A 16,502-nucleotide genomic window follows, 5' to 3' on the forward strand; every position below is an offset into this window, starting at 1 on the left:
ACAACCTGCCCAGGAGACAGAGGAGCCATCTATCTGTTACAAGCACTTTGCACATCTCCCATTCTGACAGCTGCAGTGGGCAGCAGCTCTTCTCACCACAGTGCAGGTCCAGAATTACTTATTGCATTTCTCAGGCTGGCTGAAGACAGGAACTCGACACTTTGAGTACACTACAAGCCTGAATATTGACTCTTACAATGCAGTCCTTCAATTAGCAGGCATCACTGCTCAAGGGGAGCTGACTGTTGGCTCTACATTATTCTTTTTACAACAGAATAATTCATTCTGTAACTTGTAAATTACATTTCTCCTCACAGTCTACAACAGATATTGCATACTGCCCGCATTACAGAAATCAGTGATGGTTTCTTTTCTGAAGATCTTACTAGAAACAGCTCTAGAGAAAACATTTGAGATCAATTACTCCCGCCTCCTGTTAGTGTCCTAGCTATAGTCACTTATTGATTACCTTTCAAGCATTATTTTAATTTTATTATGTCCATGTAGGATTAAATACATATTTAAAACACTGAGTTAACTAAAAATAATTATTAAAATCAGTATATACAGTTGCAATGCTACAAACACGACTTTGAAAGGCAAAATAGAATAAGGTTTCCTGTTATCTTAGCCTGGCAAAGTGTTGATATTGAGAAGATTCTCATGGTGACATTTTCCTCCTTAAAGCAGGACCAAAAGTTTGCAACATTTAAATCCTTGACTTAACGCCACAGGAAGGAGATAAATCTCTTTTTAATAATCTGAGGGGTTTATAAGCTTACTTGCAATTAGCATAAATGAAAGCTGCTATCAGAGTGTGTAATTACTGCCCAGCAATGCAGTACCTAAGCCTAGGAATGACAGCTCCACAAGTGCACCCATTCTCTGCCCTGCTGAGCGATTTAAAGCAGGTAAGAGCAGTGCAGAGTGGCTGCCTGCAGTGGTGTCACAACAAGCCACCTGCTGTCAGAAATGTCCCTGTGACACCTGGGATGCCCAAATGCCAACGCGTTTTTAATAAATAAATAAAAACACAACGCTCAAGCATCACAGTTATTCACTGTTTGTAGTAATGCCATTAAGGATGTCTTTAATATATTGAGAACCTCACCTCTGAGTCAGCAGCTCAAACACAGAGGGCAATGACTGAGAGGAGTTCCACAGCTGCATGGGGAGCTACACGCAACAAGCTGGGGAGAAAGGGCAGCGTTCAGAAATCCTACAGAAATCCTTTTTGTAATTGGCATCTCCTGCAAGGAGGAGAACTGAGCAAGGAATGAAAAATTAACTACTTTCCTTTTCCAGGGCTACCTGCTCTGCTCTGCCACACTGGCCATGCAGGACTGACAACCCCAGTTTGAAGAGAGCTAAGGCATGTGGTACTGTTTTTCTTCAAATAGGAAAATACTAAATTTATTCTCATTTATGCTTTTGAATCTTCCCACAGCTCTCAGAGAAAGGTCAAGGGCATGCAGATAAGATATTTTTAGTTATACAGCAGAAATGTATTAAAAAACTAAGTGCAGCCTCAAGTCAGATTCCAATATTTCTATTTACCAAATTCAAAAACACTGTATGCCTTTCTCTCTAAACATTAACACAGCTAGAGTTAATAAATGTACTTTCTACCCAACCCAAAAAGAGCTGTCGAGGTACTTTTAAAATGTGCAAAAATTTAAAAAAAAAACCACCCAAACACATCACCAAACACTGTGTTTAACAATTCTCACAGCAATTTATAGACAAGATTTATACACTAACACACCACATTTCTTTGCAAGTCTTCTTTAATTTTCTGTTGCAAAGGTGGGATGTTTGGCAAGGGGAAGAGACATCTCACACATCAGCAGCCTTGGGGGATGTTTGCTTAGAAACACACAGTTTGACCTCTCAGAGGATCAAATCAGTTTACTTCATCAGGTCATGAGTGTTATCAACCACTGCAAGTTTGTGTCTCTATTTCACTGTTTAGGAGACTGAGATTAAGTAATAGATTACAAGAAAAAGAACTGACACCATTTCTCAGTCTATATGGGTTGATTTTAAAGCTGTAATTTTCATGACTTTTTTTTTTATGAGAACACTATAGGCAGTTCTTACCCATGCAATCCTTTAAAGGAAGCTGACAAGCAAATTCATCAATTTCTAATAGAATTTCAAATACAGCTGACACCTTGCTGTCTTCAATCATGTCTTGTTTCATAACTGTGTATGTGGAGAAAAGACATGTCTGTCTGGGGCCTAATGGATAACATGATGTACATTCCCGTGGCAATAGAAAATGAACAACAATAAAAATTATAATTTACTTTGCTGTCAGGTGCTGATCCTGTAGGTGTGAAGGAAAGCAAGTAAAGCTGCAGGGACTGAGTTCTGATCTGGTATTGTATTTAAATATTCTGTAGTTGAGATTTAATTGCACCTAATCTGCTCAATAAAATCATCTTTACTGTTATTCATATCCCAGACTTGTGTTATTATATAATCCTAACCTATTTTTTATACAGAAATTTTAATCTGCTGCTTAAGCATTCATTAATGCAAAGCCACTGCTGTGGAGAATACATTCCACTCTATTTGCAAGAGGAAAGAATTCTTTGGAACTACTACCAAATGCTAGTGTTGTCTTACTTAACTTTGTTTATGGCCTTATGACAACAAACATCAGCAAAACTTAATCATTAATCCTAAAAATATTCCATCTGGAAAAGAAGATGACTCTACAAAGTGCAGTGTCATTTGTAAACACAATGTGGTATCATCCAAATAGTCAAATGCAATACATGTGTTCATATATAACAGCTTTTGGATGGCTCCTTTCTTTCCTGCATCATTTCTAAATCTGAATAAATAATCTGCATGCCAGCTAACCTAAATGATGAGTTATTTCCCATTCAGAGAATCCTGAGATGCTCAATTATCTCACACAACTGCCAGCCATCAACTGCACTTAATTGCCTGTATGTTTCAAGTCCACTGCATGTTTATTTATATCACTTGCATGACACACTAGATGTTTTATGAGACCAGAATAAGATGAGATATGTCACAGTCTAATGCTTAGGGATATGACAGGAGCTGTATTTGCTTTTTTTAATCATAAGTTTCCAAGGAAATCTAAGTAAATTAAATATCAGTCTCTATCTTCTCTACACCTTGCAGCTCCCAGTGATTTCTTAACCCATAGGACATACTTAACAAATCTGACAGAGCAATGAATATGAAGTTCTTACAAATGTTATGAAAAAAAACCCCAATTTTTAGACCTGAGTAGACCTGACAAGGCAGGCGTGGCTCTGGCCCTGAGCCATTCCAAGAGGGAGTTGGGACCCAGATTCCTTCAGCACAGGTGAAACACTCAGGCAGCTGCATCACCTGCTGCCCTGCAGAGCAGAGACGTGGGACAGAGCTGAGGACCAGGGAAGGGACAGAGGAACACACCTGTCTCACCTGTCTGGTGACAACTGTGTCACTAAAGGGATGGGGAAAAGTGCAGCCAGATTGCTGAGGAGCAGCCAAGTGGAAAGCAGAGCTGCAGTCACAGAGAAAGAAACTGGTGGAGCCCCTGCAGCTGAAAGGGATTTGGTGGGGAAGTTACACAGAGAGGAAAGTTGACAATCCAAGAAGGGAAGGAAGCACATGGAAAAGGTACATCGAGGCAGGAGTGAGCTGGGGTTCTCAGCTCAGGGCAGCAGCAGTGCTCAACATGAGCCTGGCTGCCAGGGCTAAACCCAAAAAAACACCTGCACTGGGATGGAGGCTGTGGGACTGGGGAGCAGGAAGAATCCTTGTGCTGGCTCCAGCAGAGGAGGAACAAGCAATCAGCCATTTCTGGGTTTGCTGAATTGAGCTTTAGTACTGAATTTCGGGTGCAGAATTTAAAAGGAAGAGCATGGAAGTTTTTAAGACTTCTGAACCTCATCAGCTGCACGACAAAATGCTGATGGGAAGATGTATTCTATGGACATCAGAAAGTGATAAAATCGTATAACCACTGAATGCAGAAATTCATCTTTATTTATGGGTTTCTATTCAAATTGTTTGATACCTTCAAGTCTCTTTACAGCCTATCATTTCTGCAAATTTCTATGCAGCAAGAGCTATCTCTATGCCATTACACTTTGTGTCATGCCTCTCTCATGTTAAATTTCAAGCTGAGTGCAGATTGTACAGGACAATAGCCTGACACTTGGAAAAATTGTCAAAGCATCACAGTAACTAAAGAACAGTTCCAAAAATAACTTAATTGTGGTAGTGCTGTAACTATACTGACAGCATTATTGCTGCATTAGTTTCATCCATGGAAAATGCAAGAATATAAAAATACTACCAAAAATAACAAATTACAGAATTACATTTCATGAACAAAACCAGTCACATTTCTAAAAATCAAAGCTGTAAACACATTCCTTTCTAAGGTTAAAACAATATAATGTGCAAGTTAAAATAAGAAATGTTAGATACTTATCATAAATAAGTATCTGCCTTGCAATCCAGAAATCATTATTTCATCACACACAAGCATTTTACTCTTAGCATTTTTAACATACTGTCAACTCCTGACAGAAAGCACTGACTTCTCCAAGACTGTCAAAGATATAGATCTTTGAGAGTCCAATACAAATAGGGTTATTAAAAAAAAAAGTTTAAAAATATCTTCAAATGTAAAGAGCCCGTATGCAGAACACCTGGCATAAACTGCACCTTGCTGTGCCATCAAGAGACAGAGAGCTGCAGGATGCTGTTCTTTTGGTTTCACCAGGGAAAACTGCTTTCACACAAGGCATTTTGGAAGCACTGCAAGGAAGGCTGCCATAGAAATCTGCCCACTCAGTGCAGTCCTCTCTTCCACCCTCACACCACCTTTACCACTGAACAAGTGACAACAGTGTGGTCACCACACGAACCAAGCAGCTTCTGCTCACTCTCACCCCATCACACCTGCAGCTGCCCCATCAGCAGGCTCAGTGTGTGCCACCACTCACCTGAGACACAGCAGCCTGCAGACACCTATAGAACAGGGAATCCAGCCAGCTCTGTGTGTCTGAGGGGCTCAGCAGCCCATGCCTGCTCCTATTCACTGCAGCCCTGGAGTGGTGCTGCCTCTCTCAACAGATAACCCGATTCTGCTTCCCTCCTCAGCCACCTGATCTCTCCATAATCCCACCAGCACCACTGGCAACTCCTCTGCCCTTTGCTCCTCTTTCAGAGAAACTCAGGTGCCACTCAAGTGAACCATAAAGCTGGCCTGCAGTGGGAAGCAAGAACACACAGTTAGCTGCCCAAAAATGTATATACACATATGTTCATTTAATATCTGACCCACCCCAGCGTAACTGAGGCTTTCCTGCAAAGATACAGATTAAGGGATGGCAGTTCCATTCTCCAAGGATGTTACTCTAGAAAAGATGTGGTTTACTGCATACATTATAAATGTTTGGTAATAAAGTAGGTACTTTATTAACAAATGGTCATGCTTGTTCAACCAGCTATACCCAAACACTTCCCTTTGAGGCTGCAGGAAAATACTGCCCAAGCCCAAGTTTCCTTCAAGACTTCTAACTATTCCCTCTTACTACTCCTGGCATTAATGGAGAGGCAGAATATTCATGCATAAATGCTTTGTGTTCAATCAGGTGGTTCCTCCTTCCACGGAATGAATTTCATCCTGTGTCCCATGTTGAAACAGTTTGGCAAAGCCTGTCTGGACTAACAGGACAAGCAGAAACACTACACTTGCTCAAAGCTGTGCATTTTAAGTACTTGAGGAACCAAGACCTTATCTTCTGTTTTACAGCTCTTCAAAGAAATTAGCAAAAAGGTTCCAATAATCTGACCAAGGAACTGAGAGTATTTTACATATTCCTATTTTCAAGGCCTGCTGAAGGTAAGGAGTGAAGGCACTGCCTTTATAGGCCAGCCAATCAGTTACTTCAGCAAGGTACTTAATTCCCCTCTCATAATCAAATCTAGCTTCAAGACATGCAGAAAACAGGATATTCAAAGAGTTCCTGCAAGCCAGCAGTCACCAAAGTGATTTTCTTTTGTGTGAAGTCCAATCTGATTATAAAAATGCAGAAGTGGAAATAGGAACTGGTATCTATGCACCCTTGATAACTTGTTATCTGCCTGGAACTCAGCCTAGTTGCCTCTGCAAAGAAAATCTGCACTCAGAAATGTCAAACAACACAAACATTGTACATGCTTAGATTTATTTTTGTCAAACTATTTTCATTCTCTTAAACACAGCTAAAACAGGTGCCTGGTTTGTCTGTTAGTTTGTCTTCTTGGAACAGGACACAAATTCTCACTGAGGAAAACCAGACAGACTGGTTTTGTGTAAAACCAGTATTAAATATTGGTTCAAGGGCTATTATTTTAAAACACAGTTATGTGTGTAACAATGTAGGCTAAATATAAGCAGTTTTTACTTTTCTAATATCAGAGAGCTCGACCTCACATCAGAAAACCAGAACCAAGCCAAAAAAAAGAAAAATACAACAGGAAACAGAATATATCATAATGAAATAAAATTTTTATATGTTATGCTTAATTCGGTGGGAAAAGAATCAGATTGCAAGACTCCTATTAGCCTAACAAGATCTGGTTTATTGTTTGTGAACTCGGGTGTATGCACAAGGTTACTAACATGAGGTAACTCAACTTTTTAAACTCAGCAGTAATGATATGGGGGGTAAGAGCTAATAAAAGCATTGCAGAGAGTCAACAGAAATCAACTTTTTTAATATTTTTTAATTAAAAATATTTTAAAACTGCCTTTGTAGAAAAGTGGCAGCTCATATAATCTTACAGAAATTTCACAAAAAGAAATAGTGTTAAATTAGAAAAATACGTGGCATTTGAAATACATGCAGATTTAGGAACAGAAACAGGATTAGAGGCCTCAGGCAACAGGAATTGGAGATGTCACACAGTATTAATTCATGGGAGAAGCCACTAATTCACATGGCACAAACCCCAAAAGGAAAAAACAGTGAATCTCTTGGCTAGCAGAGAGATTCTAACTTATCTTTTTGATAAACAATATAAAAAAGGCCATACATGGATTCTACAAATGAAAAGTCATTTACCAGGTAGGAAAAAAAGAAGTAAATAATAATTAAAGTGTCAGGGACTTGTTACCCAGAACACAGCTCTCACATCAGATCAAGAATTACAAAAATTAATAGGGAAACACTCCATTCTTGAGTAAAAGAATTTTGGGGGTAATGAAAGTTTTGGGGGGTATTAATTCACTATGACACAGCTTGCTCTAATTCATCAGAATAGCAGGAGGAGAAGGTACAAGGAAAAGCACACAGACAAGGAAGTTCTGTTTCTCTGCATTGTGGGGGTTCAGACTGAAAAGCCCCAACCTTCCTCCCCCACCTTTGCTGATGGACACCTTTCCAAGGAAACACCAGCAGCTCATTGTCAGTGATGTCCCTGCCCCAGCCCTGAGAAGAAAAATATAACGGGGAAGGGGCAAATAGATGCCATCAATACCCAGAGCAGGTTTTATGCTGGGAGAGGGAGTTATTGCCTTATAAAAGTCTGTCCTATCCTCAAGAAAGTGTTTTGCACACTGGATTCATTCTTTCCCCACAATCGACTTAGTGATTTGTGAATAAATTATACAAGATGCCTAAAAGACTTTGAAAAACTCAAAGGATGTTAGGGAAAGTATTGATCAACCTACTCTCCTTCTGAGCAAGGGAGGGATGCTAGAGGGAGAGCCAGAGCCATCCTTGTGCATCCCACAGACAGAGGCCAACAGCCACCAGCACACACACACTCCCTCCTGAGATCCCAGCACTGCTCACTTTTTAGTCTGAACTTTTTCCACACAATAAAAAGCCACCTCACTGACCATAACTGCTTCTGTCTGCACTTACAGCTTATTCAGTGGGCAAACCAAAGCTGGTAACTGCATGTGCTGGGAATGATACACTCCAGCAAGAAGCCCGACATGCTGGGCTGTCTACTGAATTCTTGGTTTTAATTTAGAAGTTTACTATAATGAATATAAAATACACCCTTTTCTAAATATAAGCTTCCACATACCTTCTACAACAAAAGATTCCCAGAGATTTTAGATCAGGCAGCCTCTCATGAGAGGAGCAGAACCACAACACTCCCTTTGACATACAATCAGATGAACCATTTTCTTCCTCTGATTTGCTAATGATGCAAAAGGAACTTTGCAAAAACAGTTTACTACACTAAGAATAGTGGCAAAATCATTAATTTCTACCAGGCCTGTGCTTTAGCAACTAGAAACAAGGTTTAACTAGTAGCATGTAACCAACCAATTCTTCACAGATAACAGCAAACACTCTGTGTTTTAACAAATGCTCTGATTTATGTAGCCTGTTCTTTTAAGATTATTTCTGAACATAAAGGATATAGAAGAAAGAAGATTCACAAAGCTGAACAATGGGATAATAAGCCTATGAACAACTAGGCAACTTAGAAGTGAATCCATGGGAGGAGAGGATTTTGTCACCCTAAATGCATTGATCTAAATAGCCAACTCTTTTTAACACTGAGAATTCTATTTACACCACTCCACAGACACGGCTTTAGGCATTTTATTCAGATGGAGTGGCTCTCTCTTTTCTGTTGAAGTGAATGAGGCATTTCAGAAACATTACTTTGTTAAATATATCTGCAGATATGTACAGCTACATTTTTTTATGAAAGATATTTTCTTACTAGGTGCCTGAGCTGACCACTATACTGTATCAGCTAACACCAAAATAATAACATATCTTCCAGTTGCAAAGCTCAGTATCAACTACAAATACAAATTTAAGAGGCAAACTGCTCTCCAGGTAGTAAAAAGCCACAGATAGCTTGAAGAAGTTACTAATTCAAGCATCACTCCTTAATGTAGTGTGAAACTCAATTCTGAAATCCAATCAACAGATTTTACATTTACTGTAGTTGTGACAGAAGTCAATGGCCTTAAAATGTTTTCACCTCTCAAAAGTTGCAAAGGTTCAAGCAAAAATGTCTGTTTAAGCAAAATCTTTACATCATAATAGCTAACCCAAATCTGTTACCCTCCAAAACTAACACACAAGTCTTCAGCAATTTCAAGAGCTGCTTAACAGGAAGAAATTCACACCCTTGAGGCAGAAGCACCACATCTGACGTAGTAGTTAGAAAAAAAAGTCAACCCTACATATGCCCAAAACAAAAAACAAGACAGCCTTTCAACTAGGAAGACTCAATCTTAGTAACAGGTTTAGCCATATATTCCTGATTTTTCTCCTAAACCAACATATTGATGCTTGAAATAAAGAGAATGTGGCGTCCTGTCTCCATAGGCGAAGCAATTTTGGACATCAGTCAGAACAGAATTACATCAACTTTAACTGGTTTTAAAAACTGTCCTTCATTTTGTAGGCTTATGTACACTACTTAAAAGACTTATCTGACACAAAACAGTCATCTCAGCCAATGATTTCCCCTTTTACATACCACAAAAGAAAACTACTGTGATTTTCTACACTACCACAAAAATAAATACAAAAGGGGGCAAAGACATGACCCTTGATATAAGTCCAAGTAATACAGGAACACAGAATGGGTTTTGTGGTATGAAAGAGTTAATTGCTGCTTTTAATTACACAAAACTAACTTTAATGGGAGTGAACACTCAGCAACATCTATAAACACAACGTCCACATTAGCAGAACACCAGGTATGAAACCCCTGCCAACACTACTTGTACAGGGATTGTTTTGTTTGTTTTAATCAAATTTTATGAAGTTCTGCTGTATTTGCAGAGCTCTGCAAAAAAACCTGTAAGGCTGAGGAGCTTTAAAGAATGTAACATGCAATAGTAACCATGACAATAAGAAAAATGCTTTTGCTAATCTTTTTCTTTCACCTGACAATACTTTCAAATACTGGTGTTTTTCTTCTAGATGACAACTTCTGTTTGTTGCTCACTATGAATTCTAGGCCTCCCATCCTTGTAAACCTGAGTCTTTTGACCAAGGAAGCAGCAGTCTGGGGGGCACTGAAAACATGGGATGAGACCTAACTGTGGTAGGATGGACATCATCTGTTGGCAACTATATCTTACTTCATTGTTGCTCTGGATAGTGGCATGAAAATCACATTTTTAAGGTAATTATTCTGCAAGTAAATGGGGAACCTAAAAAAACCCCAAAAAACAATAGAAAGGCAGAATGCAGATAAAGATATTCCTCTTGAGATCACAAAACTGCTGAGATATGTTAGAATCTGGCCCCAGGCAGGCTGATCATAAACTTCAAGAAAACAGCCTGGAACTCCTCTACACTGATTTTGTCTTGGTTTTATATTAAGTAGGAGTTTTAAGCAATAAAAAATAAAAAAATAAAGATTCTTCAGAGATTTATCATTGCTCTCTACCATTTCTCCAACAGGCATGCTCACCAAATAGGACAATGCTTTCAAAAGATGTATGGGATAAGGATCTGAAGTCACATATTGAAAAGTGACTAAAGGGACGATTTTCAAAGGTATTAAGATACCTAAAGATGCATTAAGCACTTAAAATTTTCAAAACTGCCTGGGCATCCAACGCCTATTTAAATCACTTAGTCCTTTTTGAAAATCCCAATGGGCAGTTATCTACATTTTATGTGTCTATATGCCTTTGAAAATCTGTACCATTAAATACTTAACAACCTAAGTACCCCTGGCTTTTAATGGGATTTTGAGTCCTAAAAAGTGTAAGTACATCTGAAAATTGGTCAAGCCACTCTCTTTGGTCTTTTTTTCCCCTTTCTTTTAAAGAGGCATCTCCTAATGCTTTATCCATAGCATGTCATTTAAGTAGAGCTTCAGCACTGTCCAACTTACACACTGAGCTGTGCACATTTGATTTGTTTTATGGAGGTAAGGAAATAAAAATCCAGAGGACAGACTGCATCCTCAAAAAAGACTTTCTGAAGCTCCTAAAAAGAAATGAAATTCCAATCTGTAACCCAGTGAATGCCCCCCAAAAAACACATTTTCAGTAAATGTGACCTCACATGAGAACAACTTAGGCTGGTAAAGAACCAACACCATTGTTTAATACCCATGCAACATATTCAAAATAGCACAAAAAAGTTTTGAAAGGCAGCCACACAGCAACAAAAAAAAAAAAAAAAAAAAAAAAAAAAAAAACCAAAAAAACCCAAAAAAAACCCCAAAAACCCAGAAAAAGGAGGAAGTTGTGAATAGGCTCTTTAAAAAGGCAGCAGTTCCAGAAAAGAAGACAAGCTTTAATTCGGAATTTTCTTTTTCTAAAAAACTGTATGAAGCTATAAAGCATTCCCTTATGCAAGCATTTGAAAGATGTATCTTCTGATCTTCTGTAATGTCAATAGGAGGTAACTTGCACTGACCAAATTCCCAAAAAGGAACGGATTTGTAAATTGGGAACGCAGGGAATCAGATTGCCACCTACAGGAAAATTCAGCATTTATTGTCAAGAATGACTCAAAAAGAATACAAATTGCCATCCTGCCAAGCATTCTTTCATTTCAAAACCAATTAGTCTTTTCTTTTGTGCAACCATATCATGAGCTTCCTAAATCCAGGAAGCCATTATAATTTCTTTTTATTTATGAGTACTGCTTGAAAGTTTCATAATTCAATAACAAAATCATGTGTCAGTTAAAGAATTTTAAGTCTGCTTACCTGATACCATTGGTGCTAGCCTGAATATGTCTGATAGTCTGCTGTTAACTGGCTCATAAGGGGAATCTTCAAGCAAGTCATTTCCTAAAGACAAAAAAATATTTGGATGTTTTTCTTACACATGAATTCAGGATAAGATTTTTTGTTTATTTTTACTCCATAACAGTGAAATGTACTTCCCTTTACTCCCTTTAAAAAGTTTATATGACTACTTGTTTTCAAAGAATTACCTGTAAAAACACCTGAAATAAGCTAATTGTTTATCCCTGTCACTAGATATCTTCTCTCCCTCCTCCCTGGGTAAGGTCATAATTTGCAGAGACAGCTTGTGACATCACAGGGACTGTCCCATCTCCTGCCAGCAGGAGAGAAGCTGTAGCAAGGATGCTCCTCTTCATTCACCACAACAGCAGAGCTCTTTTTTAGAAGCTCAGCTAACAGCCAAAAACTAGCATCTCTGGTATGAAACACTCCTGACAGGATGCTGCTGGAAAAGAAACTTTTTATGATGTAGAAAACGTCTGTTATTACCTTTAGCAAAAAAGTACATATGGACTCATTAAAATATATGGACAAATGAACAGAAAGGGATTGTTTCCCTTTCTGCAGAAGCAACTTTAAAAAAAGTTAAATGGGGAGCACACTGAAGTGAGAGATTGTACCTTCAACTCCAGGACCACAGCAAGACAGGACTAAAAATGATGTGTCTCATATGAGGACCTGACTGTTCTCAGGAGACTAACAGAAATTTGCCTTATGAATAACAGAGCAGTCCTGAGTCAATCACTGTTGTATCTCTTCTAACTGGCCCATCTACATGCTGTAGGAACCATAAACTTTGGGGTTTTTTCTGCCTCTGGAAATACTGCGAGTAAATACAGGAAAGGAAAACATAAACTTTCACTTAAAACAACCTTCTCTTCGAAACTAGTTCCAGCGTCCTGTTGGGTGAGCCCTAATTAAGGAGTTTTAACACGATTAGGAGAATGTCTCCAAATGACGGTTTTAGTGATGCTCGTGCCCCTATCTTCGGCTGCGGTGCAGGAAGGTCAGCTGGGTCCCTGGAGGAAGCTCTGGCTGCGGCTTTGGCAGCCCGGGAGCGGAGCCGCAGCTGCGCGGGGCGCACGGGGCTCCTGAGGCGGCAGCTGCGGGCACAGCCAGGGCCTGGGGGGCAGCCAGGGCCTGGGGGGCACAGCCAGGGCCTGGGGGGCACAGCCAGGGCCCCTCGGGGGCGCAGCCAGAGCCCCTCGGGGCGCACAGCCAGGGCCCTTCGGGGGCACAGCCAGAGCCCTTCGGGGGGCGCAGCCAGGGCCCTCGGGGGCGCAGCCGGAGCCCCTCGGGGGCACAGCCAGAGCCCTTCGGGGGGCGCAGCCAGAGCCCTCGGGGGCGCAGCCAGAGCCCCTCGGCGGCGCACAGCCAGAGCCCCTCGGCGGGCACAGCCAGGGCCCTTCGGGGGCGCACAGCCAGGGCCCTTCGGGGGCGCACAGCCAGGGCCCTTCGGGGGCGCACAGCCAGGGCCCTTCGGGGGCGCACAGCCAGGGCCCTTCGGGGGCGCACAGCCAGGGCCCTTCGGGGGCGCACAGCCAGAGCCCTTCGGGGGCACAGCCAGAGCCCTCGGGGCGCACAGCCAGGGCCCCTCGGGGCGCACAGCCAGGGCCCTCGGGGGCGCAGCCAGGGCCTGGGGGGCACAGCCAGAGCCCCTCGGGGGCGCACAGCCAGAGCCCCTCGGGGCGCACAGCCAGAGCCCCTCGGGGCGCACAGCCAGAGCCTGGGGGGCAGCCAGGGCCCTCGGGGGCGCAGCCGGAGCCCCTCGGGGGGCGCAGCCGCACACCCGCACCCTGCGCTGAGGGTTCTGCGTTCGCCACGTACCCTGCAAGCTCTGGTACATGCTCCAGTAAATGCGCAGGCAGTTCTTCTCCTTCTTCATGCCCCTCTTGCAGCGGCAGTTGTACAGGGATTTCTGCTTGAGAGCTTCCATGGCGCTTCTGCATTCGTCCTTCGCCTCCAGGCCCGTGGCCCGGCTGAAGTTGCTCTCTTTGCCGGCTACACACTGCCTCAGTGTCCTGAATTTAGTACTACAGCTCTGCTCCTTCAGACACTGATCGCTGGCTTTCACGCAGTCCAGGCGGTCCCCTCCAGGCAGCCCGCTCACTTCTGCAGACAAAAGTACATCTGTGGAGAGCAGACACAAACCAACCCGCGCTCTTTGGGGGAGCAGCGTGCCTGGAACCCCCGATCCTGAGCAGCACCGGGGAGGCACGGGGCACCTCCTCACGCTGCACATGCGGCCAAGCCCAGGGGCAGCACCTTGCAAACCTCCTGGCTTCATGCTACGCCTTAGGAAAAAGCACACAGGGTTTCCGTGGGCTTAGATCCACTTTCGGGGGAGTCCAATGAAACAGTATTTTTTAACCCTAATGGCTGATTTATGAGGAAACAGAAAAATGAAAGAAAACCCGGAGGGATTAATGTGCCTGATAAAACAAGCATTTGTTATTCCATAGATCCACTTTGGTGAAACAAATCAGCTTTCCATTGCAGGGTTTAAGTAAGGGGTTAAACATTCAGCCTCACTTTCCACAAGAGCTTTGCTGTAATTTCACTTACATCCAGGAACAGCCCGCTCAGAGAGATAAGTATCCTCACTGATTGATATTAGCCTGTCTTTGCGTCAGTCACTTTTTAAAGGCTGTGCACATTTTTGCTTATTCTATATGCATAAAGGTAGAATTTGTTACTTCCCCCTCTCCCCACTTCTCTCCACGTATGATGTTTTTGCAGGAGAACAAAGCAAATTGCATTAACTCTCTCCTCTCCATCGTGCCCCCGTCATGCTCCCTCAGACACATGCGGATGGAAACGCAAACCTCTCCTGTGGAAAGGAAACCAGTTTGGGCTGCAAACCACTACCAGTCGGGCAGGTTGCCAGGTTCAGGTGAAGATGTAATCCTTCAGCTGGTCTTGTCATCCCCCACCCTCCCCAGGCAGCCTTATTTTATTTAAATGAAAAGTTTCCCTGTAACTTGCGAGAACCCAATTTAACAAGAGGCTAAACGGGCAAGTACCGAAGTCTGTAACCTACAGAGCTTTAAACGCAGACCGGGCTAACTGATATGAAGCAGAGCCATTAAAACTACTGGAAACTTCACTGTTCTGCCTAAACAATAGACTGACAAGCATCAGGCTCCCGGTCCCATAAACCCTATGCCTTGCTTTATGAAGCGATGTGCAAACCGAAATCAGGCACCAGCAACTTACCCACTAAGGGCAAAGCGAAGTACAAGAGAACGAGAAACATCTTGCTGTCTTTGGTTTCCCCAAACGACTTGATGTGTCACAACAAAGATGATCAGCATGTAGATATTCCAATACCGCCGAGGTCTAAAGGCTCCAAGTTCAGATCCATTGAATTCAAGGGGAAAGAAGAAAAAAAAAAGCCACCAAGCAAAAAAAACCCCACAACCCCTTCTCCTCTTCACCGCTACCACCACCGGCGGCAGGAGCAGCGACGCAAACGCTGAGCTTTTCCCTTAGATTTCAGGTCTGAGCAACCTGCAGGCACAAGCGCTGACTCCAGTGCGGGAGCGAGAGGCGCACGCACGGTTTATGTGTGTGTGTCTGTGTGATGTGTGTGAGTGAGCGAGCGAGCGGCAGCGGGGCAGGAGCGCCGGTCGCCTCCTTGGGTGGGCAGCGCCTGTTCCCAGGGAGGGACCGAGAGGCACGGGGGGCGGGAGGGGGGTGCCCACGCCAGACCGCAGCGCCCGCCCGCCCCCGGCCGCGCAGCCGGGGCCAGCCGCTGGTGTCAGCCCCGCTGGTGTCAGCCCCGGTGGCAGCACCTCTGACAGCCCCGCGCCGCGGCTTCCCGAGCCCCCCACCGGGGCAATTCGCCTCTTCCACCCCCCCGACCGCAACTTTATTGACGCCGGGGCCGGGGCGGTGCGCGGGGCCGCGCAGGCTGCGCGGAGCGCTCGCCGCCGGGGCGGAGCGGGGGTGGCCGCGCTGCCGGCAGCCAAACTTTGCCAGGGAAAACTGGGACGGGCGGGAGGCGCGGCCGCTCCGGTTCCGCCGAGCAGAGCGGGGCCCCCTCGGCCTCGAGAGCGGCCCCGGCGGGCGCGGATCCCAGCGGGCGCGGATCCCAGCGGGCGCCGCCGGCACCGGGCGAGCCGGGAGAGGCGGCGGCCCCGCGGCGATGCTCCGCTCCCCGCCCGCCCTCCGCGGGGCTCGGCGGTCGCGGCCTCCCCCTGCCGGCCCCGCCGCCCGCGGGGGAAGGTCCGGGGCGTCCCGCAGCGGCCCCGGGAGCGCCGCCCGTCCTTCCCCGCAGCCTCCGCGGGGCGGGCGGGCCCCGTATCCCTGCAGTGCGCGGTGCGCTCCGGCCCTCGGCCGGGCCCAGCGCTGTGTATCGGCTTCCACTTGGCTCCTGAATAAACAAAGCGAACATATGTCCCATATTCGTGACAGATGGTTCAAACAGAGAACTATTTAGTGGTTTTCCCACAGTTGCTACTATGTACCACTCCTCCGAAACCCAGCAAAATGCAATTAGCCTAAAATAGCTTCAGCTTCCAGATTTCCTTATTTTCATGTGTGGAAAATTTGATTCAGGTGTTTTAATGTTCTGGCTGCAATCAAATGTGTTAAGTTGTTTTGGGTTTATTTTTTTCTATTTTTAAAAGAAGTCAGCGTATATGTTCCTTGGCAGTTTTGTCAACAAGCTATTTGGTCCATTCGACTCAAGGAATTTGCTTCTCCTTGCAATAAATTTTGCCTAAAGGAGTTTGAGTCGCCTCATGAGATGGGAGATGATCAGGCTGGCCACT

At 43.9% G+C, this 16,502-nt stretch overlaps 1 protein-coding gene across 1 annotated transcript in view; it reads right to left on the reverse strand.

Moving 5' to 3' along the window:
• The window catches only part of GFRA1 (GDNF family receptor alpha 1), a 139,127-nt gene extending 123,734 nt beyond the window's left edge, over nucleotides 1-15,393 (reverse strand). The window contains 4 exon segments of the mRNA XM_071446101.1: nucleotides 11,686-11,769; nucleotides 13,555-13,839; nucleotides 14,944-14,993; nucleotides 14,995-15,393. Of these exon segments, the coding sequence (XP_071302202.1) occupies nucleotides 11,686-11,769; nucleotides 13,555-13,839; nucleotides 14,944-14,993; nucleotides 14,995-15,041 (466 nt within the window). The 5' untranslated portion in view covers nucleotides 15,042-15,393.
• Nucleotides 15,394-16,502: the final 1,109 nt, after the last annotated feature.

This window comes from Agelaius tricolor, unplaced genomic scaffold, assembly GCF_023055355.1.
Source record: "Agelaius tricolor isolate 1412-34295 unplaced genomic scaffold, bAgeTri1.0.p SCAF_22, whole genome shotgun sequence".
Lineage (NCBI taxonomy): Eukaryota > Metazoa > Chordata > Aves > Passeriformes > Icteridae > Agelaius > Agelaius tricolor.